Source organism: Sorex fumeus, unplaced genomic scaffold (assembly GCF_029834395.1).
Source record: "Sorex fumeus unplaced genomic scaffold, SorFum_2.1 ptg000015l, whole genome shotgun sequence".
NCBI lineage: Eukaryota > Metazoa > Chordata > Mammalia > Eulipotyphla > Soricidae > Sorex > Sorex fumeus.
This window is the reverse complement of record NW_026606072.1, coordinates 5,188,401-5,211,667: the sequence shown is the minus strand read 5'-3', so window position 1 is coordinate 5,211,667 and position 23,267 is coordinate 5,188,401. Positions and strand designations below refer to the sequence as shown.

The 23,267-nt window shown below is 39.3% G+C and overlaps 1 protein-coding gene across 2 annotated transcripts in view; it reads right to left on the bottom strand.

The window, feature by feature from the left end:
- The window catches only part of WDR70 (WD repeat domain 70), a 308,613-nt gene that overhangs the window by 43,195 nt on the left and 242,151 nt on the right, over positions 1 to 23,267 (bottom strand). For both annotated transcript variants that reach the window (XM_056112067.1, XM_056112068.1), the window contains exons 11-13: positions 20,539 to 20,638; positions 17,249 to 17,333; positions 15,701 to 15,839 (exon numbers count right to left, since the gene is read on the bottom strand). In XM_056112067.1, the coding sequence (XP_055968042.1) occupies positions 15,701 to 15,839; positions 17,249 to 17,333; positions 20,539 to 20,638 (324 nt within the window). The remainder of the gene's footprint in view (positions 1 to 15,700; positions 15,840 to 17,248; positions 17,334 to 20,538; positions 20,639 to 23,267) is intronic.

Here is a 23,267-nt window from a genome sequence, read left to right as displayed (position 1 = left end):
TTTCAGTGTGGTGCCAGGGGGTTGAACTATGGACCTCACAGCAAGTACTTTCTACATTCCTAGCTCCCAATACTGATCTACATTCCTAGCTCCCAATACTATTATTTTGGTTACTGATATTTTTTCACCTGCTTTAATTTTGTGCATAAATCTGATCTAGTCCTGGCCTTGCCTCAACCCATACCTCATTCTATTACATAAAAACTAGTCTAAAATGGGCCATGGAACTGAGAATAAAAAATAAAACTTTTAGAAAACAATGCAGAATAAAATATGTTATCAGGAGTTACTCAAGTCATCCTTAGTGTATCGGATAAAAGAAATACTTTAAACTTGATCAAAATGAAAATATTTTGCTTTGTGAAAGACATCATTAAGAAAATAGAGCAAAAAAAATAAGAGACTGGAAGAATATACTAAAACACAATCTTGAAATAAGTTGATATCTAGAATATAGAAAGGACTCTCAAAACTCCACAGTAAGAAAACAAACCACCTGACTTTAAAATGGCACACTTGGAGAGAAACACTGAATAGGCACTTCACCACTCAAGATATTTGAGTGGAAAATAGAAATTACAACCACGATGAAATACCACCTGACGCTTACTAGGCTGTGTACAATAAATGCCAACATTACAAAGTGTTGGGAAAGATGTGAAGCAAGTGGAAAGTGCATTCACACTTGTTGGCAATGTAGAATAGTACTGCCACTCTAAGGAACAGCACGACAGCTCCTTGTACAATTTAAATTAAAATATACACTCACCCTACACTTACCCCACAAGCCTATTGTTAAGCACTTACCCTAGAGAAAAAATGTGTATCAAAGCTCTGTTCATACTCTCCAAAATTACCACGACTTAAATTACCACATGACGTTTTTAAAAAACTTTTGGGCCACACCCAGCAGCGCTCAGAGCTTACTCCTGTCTCTACAAGTAGAGTTCACTCCTGGCACACTCGGGGGGCCCCATATGGGATGCTGAGGACTGAACTCAGGTTGGTTGCTTGCTAGCAAATGTTCTACCCACTGTACTGTCGCTTCAGCCCCTCAAATGTCATTTAAAAGCAGACAAATTGCTCTTTACCCAAACAGCAGATCAATACTCAAATAACACACTGTTAATGATATACACAAAGGCCTGGATGGATCTCAAAAGCAGTCTATTAAAAGACATTCTTAAAAGGTAACCTCGTGTCTGAATCCACTTATGATAGTCTTGAGAAAACAACAATATGTTTGGAGAAAGGATCAGTAAATGCCAGGGGTGCTGAGTGATGGATGGGGTGAGAGTGTGAGCACAGAGAACAACACAAAGGAATTCCTGGCAGGTGACAGAACTGTTCTGTATCCCTACTGCGCTGATGGCAGACACATGGATTCATACTTTTGTTAAAAATCACATTAACAGTATACATTAGTATTACTATACCATTTAAAATAATAATAATAGAAAAAAAAAGAACCACAGAAATGTAGCTCCCATCATTTTCCCTACCTAAGATATTTTAAGATAAGGTAGATATTAGCAGCTAAGTCCCCAGGAAATTAGTAGATTTTGTTTCCTCTACTCTCGTATGCCTACGATACGCACTCAATTATTTCTTCAGATTCTGAGAACTACTTTCCTATAACATCCACAGTTTGATACTCATTAGGTAGTGAGAATCAAGAAGTAACTGATTCAAATTTAACTGATATCATTCCCCTTGGACGCTGAAGTTCCTAAAGGTGTGTGTGTGTGTGTGTGTGTGTGTGTGTGTGTGTGTCTGTGTGTCTGTGTGTGCGCGCGCGCGCGCACAGACCGCCAACTTCATTCCTATCCTGTTCAAATAACTCTGGTATGTAGGCTGCTTAATTCAGAAAGTCATAGAAATTACTAAATTTGATTTAGAAATCCAAATCATGGAAATAGAATAAAGACAGCATTTTTTTTTTTTATTATAGCCCAACTGGCATCTCTTTTCTTTAGTGACTACTGAAACTATTTCTTCAGAAAGTGGCAGTAACTGATTATGGTGCTTCTTAGAGAGTAAAACATTGATGCAATTGCCATCAATGTTGGGAGATATTGGGAGTTATCTCTAAAGCCAGGAACTGATGAACTGGCACACTGACCCTAAAAGGTAATCATCTTCAAATTACTCCTATCAAGCATCATATGTATATCACAGAAGATCCAATGTTCTCACAACTCCCTCACTAAACCCTTTTCTCAGTGAGCAAATACTTTGTATACTATGTTGAGTGTACTAGCTTAGCACCTGGTTATTGGAAAATATAGGTATTTTCTTACATACAAGCAAGTTAATTGGATACTTCCATGTATCTGCCTTGTAGAATTCTCCTAAGGAAGTAAATTACGGTAAAATTTCATCAAGCTGCTGATATCACATTTTTTTTTAAAAAAAATACATAATTCAAAGCAACTGTTATTTTCCTAGTCAACTAGCTGCCTAATTATGCTTTAATTAAAAAAAATCAGATAATGGAAAACCAAAGGCACTCCCCCACGCTCCCCACTCCCCCACACACCTTGTGTTTCACATTAAGGTATTTTAAAAGGCAGGTGAATGCCAAATATTATATGTAATATAATAATCTTTCCAGTTGGCATTCTCACTGCCAATATCTTCTATTCCTTCTGGGGACTGTTACATGATTCTGACTGGGCAATGAATCTTTCATTTCTAGAAAACTTTCAAAGACTGCAATTCTGCCAGAACTAGGACTTTATATCAGTAAGATAGATGACCAGCCCATTTCCAGCACAAAACAGAACAGAGAACACTCAGCTTCTATTGGAGACAAGCTTTCATAGGTACAGGTTCATTAATTTGTTTCAAGTGAATTCCAAATTTAGAGACATGTAGATCCAAATGTAAGAACAAAGACACAAGTAAAACCGATTCTGAGAACTTCTGGAACACCCATTAATCTGAAGACACTTTCTTCCCTCCTCCATAAGTACAAATAATGGATGTTGACTTTGGTATAAATGTCAGCACATACCTTATACTTAAAAAAATTTAAGATAAATAGGGACTGCAGAGATAGTATAATAGGTAAGGTGCTTACCTTACACATGACTGACCTAGGTTTGATCCCCTTCAATCACTTTGGGTTTAATTATCAATATTATCTCTAATATGAACACAAGAACTTTATATAAGTGGTAATGCTTCCAGCTTACATGTTGTATATTAACACATAACAATTTTGGAATTATTCATTTCAATGTTCTATCAGAAGCATAATCACTGATATGATTTGTTAGGCTATATTTTCTTTCTTTGTGATAATTTATTTTCTAATTAAAAATTTAATATGCATAGTTTTATAATAGATAATACAATTAAAATATGAATAATTACTCTGATAGTCTCTCATTGGAAGAATATCATGAAAAAGCAGAATTACAAGGTGAGGAAAATCTATGTGATCTCAAGGTCTTTTTGTAATTTCACATAATTGATTAAAGATAGAAACATAGTTGATCTAATAAAAATTTGTTTTAAAAGAAATACACAACACAAACCTTTCTCTTCAGTACATGTAATAGAAGATCTCTAGAGACAGTTTACAGAGAGGTCTTAAATAAGAAACTTTTTCCTTTGGGCTCATACATAAATTGCAACTTAATGAATTGATTTAAATAATACTTTAAACCAACATGACAATAAGAATCAGAGATACAGTAGAAGAATGTAAATATGGGGCCAGAGTGATAGTACAGCAGGTAGGGTTGTCTTGCATGCGGTTAACCTGGGTTCAATCCTCAACATTTCAAAGAGATACTGAGCACCATCAGGAGTAATTCCTGAGTGCAGAGCCAGGAGTAACTCTTGAGCATCACCACGTATAAAACAAACAAGCCACCATGGCCACCACCACCACCACCAACAAAAAAGTAAACAAATCCCGATCCTCATAGAAAAAATTCAAGTTCTCCCCCATCCTTTAGGGAAGGAAACAAAGTTGACAATAACAAAAGAAACTGCCACTGTCACTGTCCTCGCATTGTTCATCGATTTTCTTGACCGGGCCCAGTAACGTCTCCATTGTGAGACTTGTTATTGTGTTTGGCACATCGAATACCTCATGGGTAGCTTGCCAGGCTTTGCCATGCGGGCGAGATACTCTTGGTAGCTTGATGGGCTCTCTGAGAGGGGCAAAGGAATCGAAGGCAGAAGAATAAAACTCGCCACATGCAAGGCAAACGCCCTCCCTGCTGTGCTATCGCTCCAGCCCCAAAAAACAAAACAAAAAAAAATCATCATTTTTTAATTCCACTTTTCTCCACTTGTATTGGGATCTGGGGGGTCACTTCTGGAGGTGCTCAGGGCTTACTTCTGATTATGCACGCAAGAATCATTCCTGATGGGGCACAGGGGACCATATGGGATGATAGAGATTGAACCTGGGCCAGCAGTGAGAAAGGCAAGAGCGCTGCCCACTGTACTATCTGTCCAGCCAACCCTGCCAACGTTTTTCCATTTGTAAGAACATAAACGAGGTTTGTGTAATCTAGACTTCAAGTCTCAGAAATTCTGGAGAATAAGTAGTAATAATATGAAGTGAAAATCTAATATAAACATTGTTCCTTGCCATCTATTCTCTCCAGCGGTTAAACTATTTCTGAAGTTAATCAAATGCTTTTTACATAATCACAAGTGAAATTTTCCCTTACTTTAAAAGTCCTTTACAATTATATTATTTTTATGCTGATACTGACATTTTCCATCAACTTGGAAATGCCTAACACTGCCTAGTTGAAAGTTTCAAAGCCAATTTCACTTGCCTTCAGTAGCCATATGCTAGATGATATAGCTTTATGGTTTTTTTCTTCCTTATTTTGTTCAGTGTTTATAGTGTTCACAAAGGTCTCTCATCAAAGTACCTAAGCAAATAAACAAATAAAATGGGGAGTGGACTCAAGTGAGAAATTTCTTGGGCTTTCCTTTCCATTATTTTTTCTTTTTACTCAAAGGAATGTCTGGCATCATTTTCTTTCTTTCTTTTCTTTTACTTTTCTTTTGTTTGCTCTGCTTGGGTTAAAAGAGTGTAAATAGTGATATACTAGTATAATGAGTAATCCATGCTCCTTGATTTATATTAGTTAAGAAGAAAATTCTATGTCATTTTTCAACAAATCATGATTTGATGAAAATTATTAAGCTAGTGATAGTCTAGAATTCTATTTCACAGCATTTACCAAAACAATTGGAACTTTTAAGAAATTAAAATATTTCTATATTTATCCTAAAGGTAATGCTATTTAAAATAAATTGATGTATTTTTGATTGGATTCATCTGGGGAACATAAAGCAACAAAATGGGAGACTAACACCCAGAAGTGGCTGAGATTAGTACCAGGAATTTTGCTCCATGACTTGGAGCCCAGCCACATGTGCTAGGGAAAAAGGAAGCTCAGATAGAGAAGAGAGCACCAAATAAAGGGTGTTGTGAGGATCCTCCCAGGATGGGAGAAGCATGCTGAAAGTAGACTATAGACCAAACATGACTGCCACTCAATGCCTCTTTTGCAAACTACAACACCCAAAAGCAGAAAGAGAACAGAGGGGAATGCCCTGGCACAGAGGCAGGGTGGGATGGGGGGTTGGATAGTGGGAGGGATACTGGGACCCGTGGTGGTGGAAAATGGGCACTGGTGGAGGGATGTGTACTTGATAATTATATAACTGAAACCCAAGCACAAAAATTTGTAAGTCTATAACTGTACCTCATGGTGTTTCACTAAAAAAAAAATAAATTAAATAAATAAAATAAAATAAATAAAGGCCCTCCCGTTGATCATCGATTTGCTGGAGCAGGCCCAGTAACGTCTCCATTGGAGACTTTGTTGTTACTGTGTCTGACATATCGAATACGTCATGGGGAGCTTGCCAGGCTCTGCCGTGCGGGCGAGCTACTCTCGGTAGCTTGCCGGGCTCTCCGAGAGGGGCAGAGGAATCGAACTCGGGTTGGCCATGTTGGCTGCGTGCAAGGCAAACGCCCTACTGCAAATTAAATAAATAAATAAAATTGATGTATTTTTGAATTATATTTTATTCATTCATTTCTCTTATGCTTTGATCACATAAAATAGACAGGGAAGGGCCCTCACATAAAAACAAAAGTGAGTTTATAGACTCAAGATTCAATTTATATCCTGAAATTCATCTCACAGAAAAAGGCCACATACACTACGGCAGTCATAAAGAATTTGATGATAAATTTTAAAAACACACAATAAATTTGATAATAAATATAATTTTTTAACTTGAGAAAACACTCAGTTACAAAAGAAACATCTAAAACTATCTTTAGCATTATTATAAAATGTATGCAAACATCACACAGTAATTGGGTAATAAAAGAAGCATATGTACGTATGCTTTTAACTTAAGAAAAAACAATTGAACTTCAAAGAAAACATCCAAAAATAATTAGAGCAGAATTGTTAAATGTGTGTAAACATCACACAGTAAAAACATTAAATGTTAAAGACACTGCTGTCATCTACTAAAGGGAGTTGAGTTCCTACACTGGAGGGAAAAAAATCCATAGCATATGGCAATGAAGAGAAGTAAAAAGAAAATAAATTCTGCTTTATTATTATTTTTATGGGTGAAGAACTACACCCCATGCTGCTCAGGGCTTACCCCTAGCTCTGTGCTTACGGATCACTCCTGGCAGTGCTTATGGGACCATACACATACATTATGGCCACATGCAAGGTCTTAGCTCGCTATTTTTCAGGCCCAAATTTTGCATTTTTAAAAAGTCTACTTCAAAATTACATGTAAAAATTGCAATGGCTCTATTTTATAAAACCACTCTGAAAGCTGTAGTACTTTTGAGTTACTGGGAAATTAATTGTTTTGACTGTTACAGTCCTGGACTTAGAAGTATATGTAAGTCAAGCTTGCTATTCTAGAACCTGACCATCCCAAGAGATTATCTGGTTTTAGAGAGGGGGGGGGGGCAGGGTGTATTAGCAATCACACCCGGTTGGAGTAAATGGGCAATTTGAAGTAAATGGGTAATTTCCTGGGTGAAACTAACAGCTCCCCTGCACATGCTGGTTAAACCAGCACACTGTTCAAGTCTTGATTTGAAGCCTATCATGTAAATTAAAACTCAGAGTTTTAATGAACAAAATGAAATAAAGAGGTGGGTACTTTTTTTCTGTCTTCTAAGCAAAGTGTCCCCCTTTTTTTTTTCAAAAACATTTAAAAAATCCAATATTTTGTTTTCTTACACTCTAAAAAGCCTAAAATCTTGTGAAAGTCAAAGGGGCAACTTAAAGTCCCTTCTTCCTTAATAAACACGCCATCCCATTGTATAAACAGAAACAGTCTGATATTAAGGAGGCAAAAAAAAAAGCAAACACATCAGGGGGAACCCCAGAGGGGAGTGGGTGAGCCCACCATCTGACCCATCAGAGCCCAGGCGGCTGTAAACCTCCAGAACCCAATCGCCAACCTGCTCACAGCAGATCTCACAGGCTCAGGAAAAGCCTCATACATGAATGAATCTGTTGAAAAACTCAGGTATGTGGGTTTTATGACCGAAATCTCCATGCTCTCAGAAAGTCAGGAATGAGCAACCTTCCCTCCATCTCCCTGTTCTTCCAGAAGCCTGGCCATCATGCCCACAAACTGCCTCTGGCACCATCTAAGCTCATTAACGGCCATGATCCAGACACTCACAAATAAATCTCAGAAAAAAATCAACAAGCTACAGAGAAACCCCTGAACCCCAAAGTCACCATGCAGTTAAAAATTTAACTCCAGCTGTATCACCCTATTTAAAATGTCAGAATTCCTGGAACGGCATCTCATACTCTATGCCACTGATGTACCAGGAGTAGCACACCATACTGGATGGGTTGTAAAGTAGAAGGCAACCTATCTCCATTTAAAAAAAAATATATATATATATATATAAACACACAAGCTAAACCTGTAATATGTTTGTAATCTCTTATACAAGGGCATAATGGCTCCAGGTTGAGATACAACAATATCCACATACTTTTCTCCAAGGAAACTTTTTTTGATCATTTTCAGCAGATTACTTATAACAAGTAATACAAAATAAATTCTTTAGGGCCTGCTATTGGGGCAGGCTTGGGTGGTGGTTGGGAAAATTTGAAACAATGTTGTTGGGAAGATGTAATGGTGGTGGGATTAGTGTTGGAATACTGAATGTAGTAAATTATTGTAAGCAACTTTATTATTTTTTAATTGAATCACTGTGAGATAATTACAAGCTTTCATGTTTGGATTATAATTACACAATGATCAAACACCCAATCCTCCACCAGTATACATTCTCCACTATCAATATTCCCGGTATACCCCCCCCTTTCCCATGCTCCCCCTGCCTCCATGGCAGACATGATTCCCCATACTCTCTCTCTACTTTTGGACATTATGGTTTGCAATACAGACACTGAGAGGTTATCATTTTTGGTCCTTTATCTACTTCAGCACACATCTCCCATCCCAACCAGTTCCTCAAGCCATCATTTTCTTAGTGATCCCTTCTCTATTCCAGCTACCTTTTCCCCTTTGCTCATGAGGCAAGTTTCCAGCTATGGAGCAATCTTCCTGTCCCGTGTATCTACTATCCTTAGGAGTCAGCCTCATTTTATGTTGTTTTATACTCCACAAATGAGTGCAGTCCTTCTATGTCTGACTCATTTCTGACTCATTTCACTTAGCATGATACTCTCCAGGTCTATCTATTTATAAGCAAATTTCATGACTTCACCTCTCCTGACAGCTGCATAGTATTTCACAGTGTAGATGTACCAACGTTTCTTTAACCAGTCATCTGTTCTAGGGCACTTGGATTGTTTCCAGATTTTGGCTATTGTGAACAGTGCTGTGAGCAACTTTATTTAATAAACAAAAGCAAACAGATCCTAACTAAGCAATTTTAAAGGCTGCTTTAAGATGTGTAGTTAAGTCCTGATTTGAAGTTCTTTATCTACTACAATGGAAGGGGATGGGGTGGAGGGGAGGGGAGCGGAAGATATCACAAGATAATATCAACATTTTTTGGGGGGAGGGATATATTTAGTCAAGGGAAATCATGGAAGGGAGGGAGGGAGGGAGAAAGAGAGGGAAAATGAGAAAAGGGAGAGAGAGTGTGTTACACTTTCAAGAGGGGCTGTGGACTTCTTCAGAGGAAGAGAGCCAAGATGAAGTAAAAGAATTACAAACCCCCACCTCAGCAGAGCCTCAGCTGTCTCTCAGTGGCATCTCCTGTCCAGCTGACTAGCAGATAAGGCTCCACCTGAAGCCATATAGCCAGCCTGGAACACCGGGCACCAGGACTCCAGAAGTCCCAGCCGACCGGGCACCCAGGGAAGCCAATGGTGCCAGGTGTTCCAGATCCAAACCACAGGTGCCAGATCCCAGGGGCATCTCCAGCCGCTGCCAGAACACTGAACTGCCCTGAGACTCCTACCCCTTCAAACTTCACAATGAAGACACCCATATCCTCATGGAAGTTCACAATTCTAGGGTATGACCTATTGCCTCTTGGGACGAGATCACTAAGAGTGTTCTCATGGCAGTAAACCCAGTAAATCTACCTCAGAGATTAGCTGACACAATGGGGAAGTTGCCTACAAGGCCACCAAATCCAAGTAATAAAGCTAATAGCCCCAGAAGGCTCTAAGAGCACCAACAAGCTCTACAGTCTCTCAGATAATCACTTCAGGGACACCATGATACAGATATTTAATAAGCTCCAAGATACAATGAAAGGGGCACAAGAAACTATGAGAACAGAACTGAGAAAACTACATTCAGAAGTAAGTGAAAAGCATGGTAAGTGAAATAAAAAAAAACTCAACAGGAGATCTCAACAGCAGAGTAACAACAGCTGAGGAAGAAAATTGGTGAGCTTCAAGATGGGATGCAGGAAACGTCTAGAAACCAACAGGAGATGGAAGAAAATCTAAGAAATGAATCATACATGAAAGAACTATGAGATGAGTTCAAGAGGAACAAAATAAGAATCACTGGTGTCCCAGAGGAAAAGAAACACAATTTCAATAAAGAACCATTAGTCAAAAATATCATCTAAGAAGTTCCCAAAGTTACAGGTTCATGCACCCAGATTTAAGAGGTCCAAAAGGTCCCAGCCAAGAAAGAGTCCTCTTCTCACCAAAACAATTCCAAGAAAAATCCAGAACTATTAATAATTGCCAAATATGGAAACAACCTAAGTGTCCAAAAACAGCTGACTAGATAATAAAGAAACTATGGTACATACACATCACTCAGCTGTAAGGAAGGATGGAGTTGCAGCTACATGGTTGAATCTGAAGAATATCATGCTGAGTGAAGTTAGTCAGAAGGAGAGGGAAACACAGAATGATCTCCCGCATTTGTGGGATATAAAGAAACTGAGCAAGGAAGCAACAACTCCCTAAAGGCAACAGAAACTGAGAATTGGTCTTTAGTAGAAAACTAACCTTAGTAGGGAGATGGGAAGGATAGGATGGGGGGGGGGGGGGGGGAGTAGGATGTTGTAGGAGACACTAGGACAGCGTGGAGGGAAGCAGACAATCTATTGGAGGGTGTAGTTCTGGAATGTTTTATGCATGAAACATTACAATTAACAGTATTATATATAACAGAGAAAGGAAGAAAAGGAGAGAGGGAGAGAGGGAGGGGGAGAGGGAGGAAGGGAGGAAGCAAGGGGAGGAAGGGAGGAAGGCAGAGAGGGAGGGAGGAAGGAAGGAAGGGAGGGAGGGAGGGAGGGAGGGAGGGGAGGGATTAAAGTAGGGAGGGAGAAAGGGAGGAAGAAAAAAGGGAGAGAGGAAGGGAGGGGAAGGAAGGAAGGAAGGGAGGGAGGGAAGGAGGGAGGGAGGGAGGGAGGGAGGAATCACACTTCTAAGATTTATTTATTTATTTTTAATGTAGGAGTACTGCTATTTATTCAGCCACTGATTAGCTGATTGAATTGGGCATGAACTCCATCTACTTTTTTTTTCATTTTTTTTTATAATTTTTATTTTTATTGAATCACCGTGAGAGCAGTTACAAAGCTTTTGGGTTTAAGTCTCGGCCATACAATGAAACACCCATCCCTTCACCAGTGCCCATTCTCCACTACCAAAAACACCAGTATATCCCCATCCCACACCCTCCCCCTACATGTGGGGCAGATCATTTCCACATTACTCTCTCTCCACTTTGATTACATTCAGTATTTTGACACCACACCCACCATTATTATTTGGGATTTTACCCCAACACTCAGATCTGCTAAAAAGGCAACAGTAGACAATTTGTTTTCTATTGCTGGTTATGAATAACATATGATGTCGCACGGTTACAGTAGTGGTTGCACAATTTTGAAATTCCGAAATTTTAACAATTAAATCTGGAGGGATTTCTGCCAAAACCTGCTGGGTTCCGAGATTTGTTCCTGAGTCTCTTGGATCATGGCTGTTAAGCAGCTTGACCAGGAGCTAGAGAGGCCATTTGTGGGTGGAGACTTGGGGTCTTGTTGGGATGGGGAGGAAAGGGCCGGCTTCACCCCCATCCCATGAGGCCCTGCGTGTCTCATCACTGCGGGCCCAAACCTGACTATCCAGGGGCCTCTGGAGGATGGTGGCCCTTGGCCGCCAGGGGCAACAGGCCAAGGCATGAAACATATTCCCATCTGGGGTGGCTCAGTGACAGTGACTTACTGCAGGGGCTGAATGCATTTCTGCCAAAAGCTGCTGGGGTCCGTGATTTGTTTCTGAGTCTCTGGGATCATGACCATTAAATGGCTTGATCAGGAGCCAGAAAGGCCGTTTGTGGGTAGCGACTTGGGGTCTCGATGGGGTCGGGGGGGGGGGAAGGGCCGGCTTCACACCCATCCCATGAGGCCCTGCGTGTCTTGTCACTGAAGGCACAAACCTGACTGTCCAATGGCCTCTGGTGGATGGCAACCACCGAGCCGCCTAGGGGGAGCAGGTGGAGGGACAGCACCCTTTTCCCCCCTGGGGTGGCCTGGCGACAGTAACCTACTGCGTGGTCCGGACGCATTTCTGCCAAAAGCCACTGGGTTTCAAGATTTGTTTCTGAGTCTCTGGGATCATGGCCATTAAGCAGCTTGATCAGGAGCCATAGAGGCTGTTTGTGGGTGGCAAATCAAGGTCTTGTTGGGACAGGGAGGAAAGGGCTGGCTCCACCTCCATCCCGTGAGGCCCCACGTGTCTCATCACTGTGGGCCCAAACCTGACTGTCCAGTGGCCTCTGGAGGATGGTGGCCACCAGGACGCCAGGGGAACAGGCCAAGGCATGAAACCTATTCCCACCTGGGGTGGCCCAGCGCCAGTAACCTACTGTAGGGACTGGATGCATTTCTGCCAAAAGCCGTTGGGTTTCGAGATTTGTTTCTGTGTCTCTGAGATCATGGCCGTTAAGCAGTTTGATCAGGAACCAGAGAGGCTATGCCTCCAAGTATATAGCTGAGCCGCAGGTGGTTTGTGGGTGTGTCTCCCACATGCCTAACTTTTGGCCGTTTACTTTCTTTTTTTTTTTTTTATAATTTATTTATTTATTGAATCACTGTGGGAAAAGTTACAGAGCTTTCGGGTTTAGGTCTCAGTCATGTAAATATCAAACACATTTCCCTTTACCAATACTTATTTTCAACCCCGAACCCCAATAGACCCCCACCTCCCACCCCTCCCAATTCTTGTGAGGCAGATGAGTTCTAGTTAATACTCTATCTACTTTGACTAGATAGATTGTTTCGATAGAATATGCACAATTATTGTTTAGAGTTTACGACCCACCACCCACAATCAGATATGCTGAAACAGCGTTGTGAAATGATTTGCTTTCTACAACTTGGTTTAAGAATAAAATGAGGTCGCGCGGCCGCGCGGTTTTGAATTTCTGCTATTTTACTTATTGACCCTGGAAGAATTTCTATTAAAAGTTAGATAGTTAAGAGATTGGTTTCTGTGCCCTGGAGTCGTGGCCGTGCCGGAGAGCCGCTCGTGGGGGGCAGCTGGCGACCTCGGTGGGGCGTGGGGGACGGCCCACAAAGCCCCCCTTCCCATGAGGTCCCCGCCGCTCCCGCCGAGCCCGGCTCAAACCTGCTGTCCACAAGGCTCCCGTGCGGCCACCATCTTTCTTTCCAGAGAGGAGCGGGCGGGGCCGTTTACTTTCTTGGTAAACTTTGCCCCAAGATTTTGGGGTCTGGCCAAAGGCACAGCAGCAATTTGGGGGTACCTGGAAGTCTGAAGGTGCCATCAGGCTGCTGATGCACTCACCTCACAGGTACAGATTGACCTGCTGGCGGCTCCAAACCCCCTCACTTCTAAGATTTAGATCTGGACAATCCTTCAGAATGAGGATGTTCTAACTTCATCTTCTCATTATAAAATACAGGGCCAGTTTATCTATTTTTACCAATAGATAATTTCTCTCCAACATTATGCTCCAACAGACCTATGCTCTACAATATACATTATCTGCACAAAAATAGAACTAACATATTTAACAACTATCAATCAGTACAATAATTAATCAACTATTTTCCAGATACTGTCCTAAGCAACAATGATATGGAAGTAAACAAAATTAAGTAGCTGTGCATATGAGGCATATATCCTGAAGGCGTATATCCCCCCAAAAATGTATACTGGTGAGGCAGTGGTAAGTGGAGAAAAGAATCTAGCTAGAAAAACAACTTAGTCACACAGCAAACAGCGTATTATACACACTACAGAAATCCAGCATATTTTTGTAAGTACAATCATGCTTCCATATCCTTTTAATTACATTTCTACTAAAATTCCAACTTGAAAATATAACAACATGAATAATTCTGAAATGTATAGTCATTAAGAAATATAAAAGAATGCAGATAACTTCTGGAATAACCAATTATAATAATTCAATTTCAGAGATTAAAGTTGATAGAATCAAGAGTATTTTTCTTTGATTCTACTATTTTACTTGGCTCCTGATGCACCCCAGAAAATTATTATTAGTGCTGGCAAATTTCAAATTATGTCATGAGATTAAAATCTATAATTTAAGTGCCCGTCTTGAATTAGTTTCATTGTTATTTCACTGCCTCTAACTATACCATGATTTCAAATCAGAGCCTACAAATTAAAACTCCATAGTAATACAGAACATTAGAGATAGGAGTTTTTTACTGGTGATTTAAAAACAGTTGTTGAATTGTCTGAATTCAGTGCATAATAATGTCTCATATGTCTTTATTATTTATAAAAAGCTAAAAAAATGGACAAATACATATAAGAACAATGTTTAAGATATAGGATATCACTAATGGATTTGGCAACAAGGTAAAGAAAATCCACACAGATATTATTTGGCCTCTAAGTATGAATACTTAGGAAATGACAATAATTTGCTACACCATATCAATATTATATACTTTAAAGAAATTCACATTTACTCTGGGAATCTTCACTATTACATTAAATTTGGTTCTAAGTTTAGCATATGAATGAATGATGGTGTTTTTATACTCAAGTACATCTATGAGAAAACTAAAGTATTTTCTTTTTCTTGCACGTAAAAATATCCTAAAAGTCTTAACATTTTCAAATAACCAAATATTGAAATTAAACTCTGGAAGCTGAGTCCTACTCAATGAAAATTCTGACAAGCAGAATCCAACGAAAGGTTTAGGAAACAACGAGCTACTTCATCACTTTCTGAGCACATCCTTTCATTCAATCTATACTGCCCGCATCTTCACAAAAGTGCACACGGAGTGAAGCTTCTCTCCGTTCCTACATACCAAACAGCTTCTGCTCTTCTTAAAATGATTAACCAACGGGAAATCATGCCTTGCCTAAATGAAATTCTGGACCTAAAGGTAACATGGCTCAGGTGAGGACACTAATTTCTACGCTGAAGCAAAACGCTATGGCCCTTATATACTTTGTCAGGGCTCATACTATTTAAAAAACAAAAAAAGTAGGTAAAGGTAAAGGCCCTCCCGTTGATCGTCGATTTGCTCGAGCGGGCCCAGTAACGTCTCCATTGGAGACTTTGTTGTTACTGTTGTCTGGCATATCGAATACTCTCGGTAGCTTGCCGGGCTCTCCGAGAGGGGCGGAGGAATCGAACTCGGGTCGGCCATGTTGGCCGCGTGTAAGGCAAATGCCCTACCCGCTGTGCTATCGCTCCAGGGCTGGCAAAAATAGTACAGTGGCTAGAGTGCTTGCCTTGCACAGGGCCAACCCGGGTTTGATTCCTGGACCTCATGTGGTCCCTTGAGCTTGTCAGGAGTGAAGCCTGAGATGAGCGTAGAACCAGAAGTAAGCCCTGGGCACTGTCTGATGTGATCTAACTCCCAGCCTCCCCCACCAAGAAAAAAAAAATAATAAATAAGCAAACAAACAAACAAACAACGGGGCTATAGAGATAGTACAGGGGTTAAGGCTTTGTAATGCAGCCAACCCTATTGCTGGGTTCCCTTGCACTGCATATGATCCTCAAGCACTGGCAGGGGTAACTCTTGAGCATACAATCAACACTAACCTCTAAACTCTGCTGGGCGTGGCCCAAGACAAAAACAAAAACAAAAACAGAAAAAAAAAGGGAGTATCTCAGAGGCAAAATTCACAGACTAGGGAGAAGAAACATACATACATACATACATACATACATACATACATACCGCATCCGTGATGTCGATCTCATAAACCCTTTGGAAAGTCCTGCGCTCAAAGAAAACAAGCTTGCCACTGCCACATCCCCTCTGGACAGAGGTTCCAGTGACTATGAGTTTATCATCCGGACTGAAACAGCAGTCGGTCCTACAAACAGAGTTTGTATGTATGAGCTATGATCTCTCTATAGTAAGTGATAATGAATGATTTAAATAAAATATAAATATCAATAGTAAAAGTTAACTTGTATTGGACTTACAGAAGTCAAACACTAATTCTATTTGGCTTAATCTTCACAACACCTATAAGGTAGATATAATCTCCAACTTACTGATAAGAAAACTGAGGCAGAGAGAAGTTATAAAAACTTGTGTAAGATCACAAAAATGATTGATATGGATTGGATTCAAATAAAAGGTAGTTTGATTCCAGACTCTATGCTTTTAATATCTATAGAATATAATATTTTTAATGCAAAGAAAGTATGGAAAAAATACCGACACAAACAAATAGATATTATATGACTGTCTGAAAGTCACTAGATTGGGAAATATGTGTTTTTTTATTTTTGTTATATATATGCATATATATATTTAATAGTTTTAAATCCACAACACTACTACCATCGCCAAACAGAGTTTCGTCAAGTTAAACACCATGAAAAAGAAACAGTCTGCACCACAGGAATTTAACTGATGAATCAGTAACTCTTTTTAGACATGTGGATGTGAATAACCAACCTAAGGCATGCTTCAAAGAATTTACGTAGGAAGCATTATTTGTACCAAGCAAATAGCTCAAAAATTTCTTGTTGGCTATAAATTCATATTGGCTAGTGAATGTTCATCTGTTTGTTTTAAAACATGCAAATGTCACTGGCAATGGGCTATGTTAAAATCAGGATTCTATGTGTATACAGCTGCCTTCATTATTTTCATGCCTATTGGTCATTATTTAGTACAGATGTAAAATGTCTTCCTAGGTGACAATTGTGGAAGTATATGTGTGTGTGTGTGTGTGTGTGTGTGTGTGTGTGTATGTGTATATTATAGCCTCAGAAGAATATTTTAAATGCTTCTGTTGTCATCCTAGTAGAAGGGAGATAATTGTGTTTGGGTACAGAATAAGATAGTCAAAGCAAGTGAAGGATACTGAACTAGAGATAAGAATGATAAGAAAGCAATATACAATGATGCTCTATGAAAAACTGTCTTTTTCATAAAAGTGTGAGGGTTCAAATTTTTAAAAAATGTAGGCCTAGTATACAATATTTAAAGAAAAATCCCTTAAAATATTTTATAACCTCCCAAGCTTATATGGATATGTATGTACTATAAATACACAGCACATACAAACACAAGTATTTTTTAGTTTAACTTTTAAAAAGATTGAATCTCTGAAATGCACAAAATAAAAATAAAATGCCTTTCATAAAATAGACTTTAATCATTCTTCAAGTCTCTTTTCTAGGTCTAAAACAAACACCATAGAAATTATAATGAACATTTCTTTTTGATTCTCATATGTTTATCAGCTATTAAAAATATGCTACTTACATAGGAAACATGGTGGGAAGACCAGAGGCTGAGAAAAGTGGCTTATTAAACTGTCGAATGTCCCATAATTTTAATGTATCATCACCTAATAGAGGACAGAAAATGGAAATAATAAGACAGGAAGTGAATTGCGCAGGAAAAACTCGTTTCAAATGTAGTTAGTTTGCTGAAGTTAATATGTAAGGAAGGAACCAGATGCATCTAGCATGCTTTTTGTCAACTGTTCAACGGGCAGTAGCTGCAAGAATAGTATAAAAATAAAAGTTATTAGCCTTTAGAAATTACTTCCCAGACAGATGCTGCATCTTATAGCTTATAGCTGTAAGGAACCTCTGGAGAGTTCACTTTAAAGAGTGATTTTTAGAGTTTATGGTAGATCCTCCGAGGTACACTTCAGTTATAATCTGACTCCTTAAAAAGATATTAATTTAACAACCACAAGGACTGAAAATAGTTCCATTCACAATGGACTCTTTTTTGCCCACTAGTGTGCAGGTAAAGCTATCCATTAACATTAATGAGAGTGAGCCGCATAATTCCCTTCCCTTCAGTGTAACACTACCTATGGCTATTATTTTTTACTTTACTGGGGAGTACAATTTTCAAAAGCTATTTAAAATATAATAAACACTCTTTTAAGACTTACAAAAAAAATTTTTTTTCTGCAGGGCTACTAATTTCTGATCAGAATGAAAGCTGAAACTTATATAAGCTCTGTTCTTTCTCCCCAATGTCCATGGCTGAGAACTACCTCAGCCCCTAGATTCAAAAAAGAAATAAATACAAAGAACAAGTGAGGTAAATAAAGAGCAAAAATCCACAACTAATGGAAGGAGGGGATGATTACACATATTATGAAATGGAACAACTTTGTAAGTGTTATTGTTTTACTTTCTGTCTCAAAAACAGGAGACAATGGAGCCAGGATTTCTGCCCAAAGGGTTGGAACACAGGATTTGCATGCAACAGCTCTGGGTTTGAATCCTACCACCACCTGCTCCCTGGAGTATTCATGGGTGGGCCAACTTTATTTTTAAATTAAAAATAAAGTTACATATACTCAAAATCCTCAAACAATAAAAACCATCAAAAATGTCTTGAATGGTACGGCTAACCCAACAAGTTTTGGAGCTCTCAGGAGCAAATTTCCTCTTTGCTGAACAGACTTCCACCTGTGATATTCTATAAAACAGTAAGGAAAGGGATGAGATACAATATACGTGCTGTGCTTGCCCAAGAGTTACTCAGAGTATTGACATGACTTTGATAGAAATAGTTGGTTCAATATTTCCAAGGCAGTAACTATCAATGCTACCTCAGAAATTTTTGTATCCCATTCCAGAGATACAAGATGACAGTAACAGTGTTCAAGTGGAGCACACCATTTGGAAAACCTTTCAAGGGCATCCAACTACATTCAAAGTAAGAATCACAGTTTTTAAGTAAAAAATACATATGGTCTTTTTTTTTTTTTTTTTTTTTGCTTTTGGGTCACAACTAGAGATGCTCGGGGTTAGTCCTGGCTCATGCACTCAGGAATTACTACTAGTGGTGCTCGGGGAACCATATGAAATGCTGGGAATCAAACCGGGTCGTTCACATGAAAGACAAATGTCCTACCCACTGTGCTATCACTCCAGCCACAAGAATACATATGGTCTTAATTAAAAGTCATGTCAGCACTCACGTAACAGGTTAGAAAGATGTGATCCAATTACACATATTATACATACTCACCTTTACTATGAAAACCCTAAGCTGAAAATAAATATACAGTGCTTTTTTCATTTTTTTTTACAATTATGTACTAGGAGCAAGGAGGATAGTTTGGATATAATGATTTCCTATTTCCTTTCATAATAGCTTTTGAAAATTGTACTCCCCAGTAAAGTAAAAAATAATAGCCATAGGTAGTGTTACACTGAAGGGAAGGGAATTATGCGGCTCACTCTCATTAATGTTAACGGATAGCTTTACCTGCACACTAGTGGGCAAAAAAGAGTCTATTATGAATGGAACTATTTTCAGTCCTTGTGGTTGTTAAATTAATATCTTTTTAAGAAGTCAGATTATAACTGAAGTGTACCTCGGAGGATCTACCATAAGCTCTAAATTTCTAGACCAAGGAAGAAAATTATTTGATGTTCAACTTAGGAAAAGCTGTACTTGGTCTCTTCATCTTTTCTTCACTTGCAGTATCCTCTCAACCAGGCTAAGATCAGGAATCTAGACTATATTATATACCATGTAATTTTAAAACTGGAGCCTGGTCCATGTTTTAAATTATGTGCTCCTATCATTAGCATAAGGGTAGTACCAAGTAGGTGTCCACTATCTGTGAATATGTATAATGCTGAGAGCTGGCAGTGGTGTTGCTAGACTGATTCACTTAGCCTACAGAATAAAGATAAGTCTTCAAGAAGATATTTAAGGCCATCTGTAACATTGCTCCCATCTGTTTGCCTTCTTTTCTCCCTCCCTCCCCACAAATGGGCCTACTATAGTGATCAGCAGTTAATTCCCATATTTTCCCATGATGCTTTGCTCCTAAGTTGTCTTCACCGCCCCTTATCTCCTATAGACACACAGTTTATCCATGTGAGGAAGACTTACCAAAGCAGTTAAAGCAAACTATGTTCAACTAGTGTTAAATGAGTGTAAATATAGAAATTTGTTATACAATCACATAGAATGAGTGTTACTGTTTTGAAAGAAAAAATGAACCATCAATAAAGAGAAAATTTTCATCCAGAATTATATAATGGTAATAGAAAAGAATGTTGATCATTACCTATAAAATTCCTAAATTAGAGCCAGAAATGATACTTGCAACTTCAAAATCTTATAGAATTTGACATTAAAATAAAAATTAGCCCACACCAATACATGTGTTCTAACTTTTAATTAAGAAAATGATATTGTTTTTAAGACATTGCTAAATAGGAAACACACACTGGTAAAAAAAAAATCATTGGGGGCTGGACCAATAGCACAGCGGGTAGGGCGTTTGCCTTACACGCAGCCAACATGGCCGATCCTGGTTCGATTCCCAGCATCCCATATGGTCCCCCGAGCACCGCCAGGAGTAATTCCTGAGTGCATGAGCCAGGAGTAACCCCTGAGCATTGCCAGGTGCGACCCAAAAAGAAAAAAAAAATCACATGGGCAAAGGTACATTAGAAAAGTGCAGGGAGCTTTATTAATCACTAGAATGTAAGTGTGACACTGATCAAAGTTGAATATGATCATTTTATAAATAGAATCACATCAAAAAGAAGTGTTTAACTTACCTCCACGAGAGGCAAGGACAGTACCATCATAGGAGAAAGTCACGCAAGAGGTATCTGTGCCTGGAACATGAGCCTGTTTATAGTGAAATTTAGGATGAACCTGTGTGCAAATATAAACAAAAGGTCATTAGTATCTCACCTGAATTCAGATAAGAACATTTTTTCCCTAAGAATATTTCAATCCAAGGCCACAACAATAAGACAGCAGGTAGGGTGTTTATTTGTCTTGCACACAGGTGACCTGGGTTCAATCCTCGGCACCCCATATGGTCCCCTGAACCTCACACTATCATCCAAAAAATGATAAATAAAATACTAATTTCAACTGATAATAGAGTTTTTGTTGTTCTAAGAACCCCCACCCCAAAGATGTAAAAATGATATACTTGATTGCTTTATATTTGGGCCACTCCCTGCAGTATCATACGGCCCCAAACTAGGGACTCGCACCTGCAAAATGTCTGCTGAAGGCATCGAGCCACTTCCCAGGCCCTGTATATTTACTTAAAAAGAGAAAAGGGGTGCAGAGAGCGTATAAGTTAAGGAGTAGTCCTTTCATACGGCCAAACCAATCCTACTCCAGAAACCACCTGCTCCATCAAGTATCACTGGGCATAACCCTGGAAGCCCCAAGCAACATCAGATGTAACTCTAGACACTTCTTTTTATTTCTATTATTATTTTTATCATTTTTTAAATTGAATCACCATGAGATAGTTACAAAGCTTTTGTGTTTGAGTTTCAGTCACATAATGATTAAATACCCATCCCTCCAGCAGTGTATGCTTTCTACCACCAATGTCCCCAGTATCCCTCCCACCACCCCTACCCTCTCCCAGCCCCTCTGTCTCTGTCGCAGATAATTTCCTTCTTGCTCTCTCTCTCCTTTTGCGCATTATGGTTTGATATTAATGGGGTGGCTCAGGAAATTTCTAGACCAAGCAGCACCTTTTCCTCAGGTCCTTACATTAAATCACTGGCCCAGTTGGCTGGAAGGGGCCCTGGGACTCCTGAGCACTACTTGGCAGTCACCCCTGCCCCGGCCCCCACACCACCATAACCACCACCACTTCTGCAAAAGATAAAAGTCCTAGTAGCTGATGCTCCTAGACTTTCTTTGTAAGTTCTGAGCAATACCAGATAACAAAGCAATCAGTTCCTTTTATTGTAACATTATTGGGACTGTTTCCTACAACTGACTGAAAGTAAATAGAAATGAAAGATATTAATGCACAAATTATTTATTAATGCACCTTTATTAAATTAATATGATTAAATAACATTGTATTACTGATCTATGCTGGACACTCTTTAGAGTTGCAGGTCTTAAAACTATTATTTTACCATCACAGTCTTTAATTTAAATTGATTTACTCTTGAACAATCTTTCATCTTTTTTTTTCTTTTTGGGTCATACCCAGTGATGCACAGGGGTTATTCCTGGCTCATGCACTCAGGAATTACTCCTGGCAGTGCTCGGGGGACCATATGAGATGCTGGGAATCGAACCCGGGTTAGCCGTGTGCAAGGCAAATGCCCGACCTGCTGTGCTATCTATCGCTCCACCCCACAATCTTTCATCTTTAAAGTACATGTAGGACAACAATTTTATTCATGACGATGATTAGGAAGATGATGGTGGTGGTGGTGGAGGTGGTTAACCCAGAAATCATTATACCTTTACTATTCTGTCTTTTTACGCTCATAACCTCTCATACATTAGGTTCTGTTAATCTCTCCATTTTACAGCTTATGGAATGAAAGCACAGAATCTTAAGTCCTTAGTGTGAAAGTGACTTCACTAGGAAGTGGTAGAGCTGGAAGTCTGGCCCCAAAAGGCTATTCTTAAACTACACTGTAGTCTACCTCTCCTGATGTATAATTGTCTTGTTACTTCAGCTTCTGTCAAGTTAAAACGATTTGCAAAAGTAACTCCATTACAATCTTCTTACTCCTCAGTGATGACTTGGTAACTAGCACAGGCTAGTACAGTGGAGTCAGTTACCCCAAATCTACCTTCCCTAATGAAGAGACGCTGCTAGTGAGGACAGCAGGTAGGTCTCATCACCACTGGTCTTGCAGCAAAGCATCTGAAGAACAAGTCACAACACTGAGCATATGTCTATTTGTTCGCAGACATCCCTGCTATCAATTGCTGAGTTCTCACCTAAAAGCTTTCAGTAATAATGGGCAACCTTACACCACACAAAAGCAAGTCAGCACTTCAACACTATCCCTTCCTTCCCTCTGGGTAGCAGTCTTAGAAATATGGGCAAAAGTCCGTTCTCTTACAGTAGAGCTGACAAATGGTCCTCTAGAAGACTACAGAGAAACATATAAAGCAACAAGAGAGCTAATGAGAAAGTCTAAAGCAAGACAAGAACAAGGAAATCTGGGAACAGGATGGGGACAAACAGAGTGGAAAGAAATCAGAGGTCTGGCGGATTAAGTAAATCAGCAACAAAAGAAGTAGGAGGCAGGGTCAAGAAAATATTTTAGTCAAAGTACTGTTACCTTGGTGCTAATAACATCCAAAAAGAAGAAAGACCTATCATCTCCAGAGTGGCAAGACAATGCAGCAATGCACACAGTAGGGCCAGACCCAGGAGGTACAAAACCTAAATTAGTTAATGACAAGTTAAGCAGTGTGACAGGGACAAATGACTTAGTCACTCTGGATCACAATTCTATCTTCAGGATAATGAACTTATAATACATTTACCCATAGA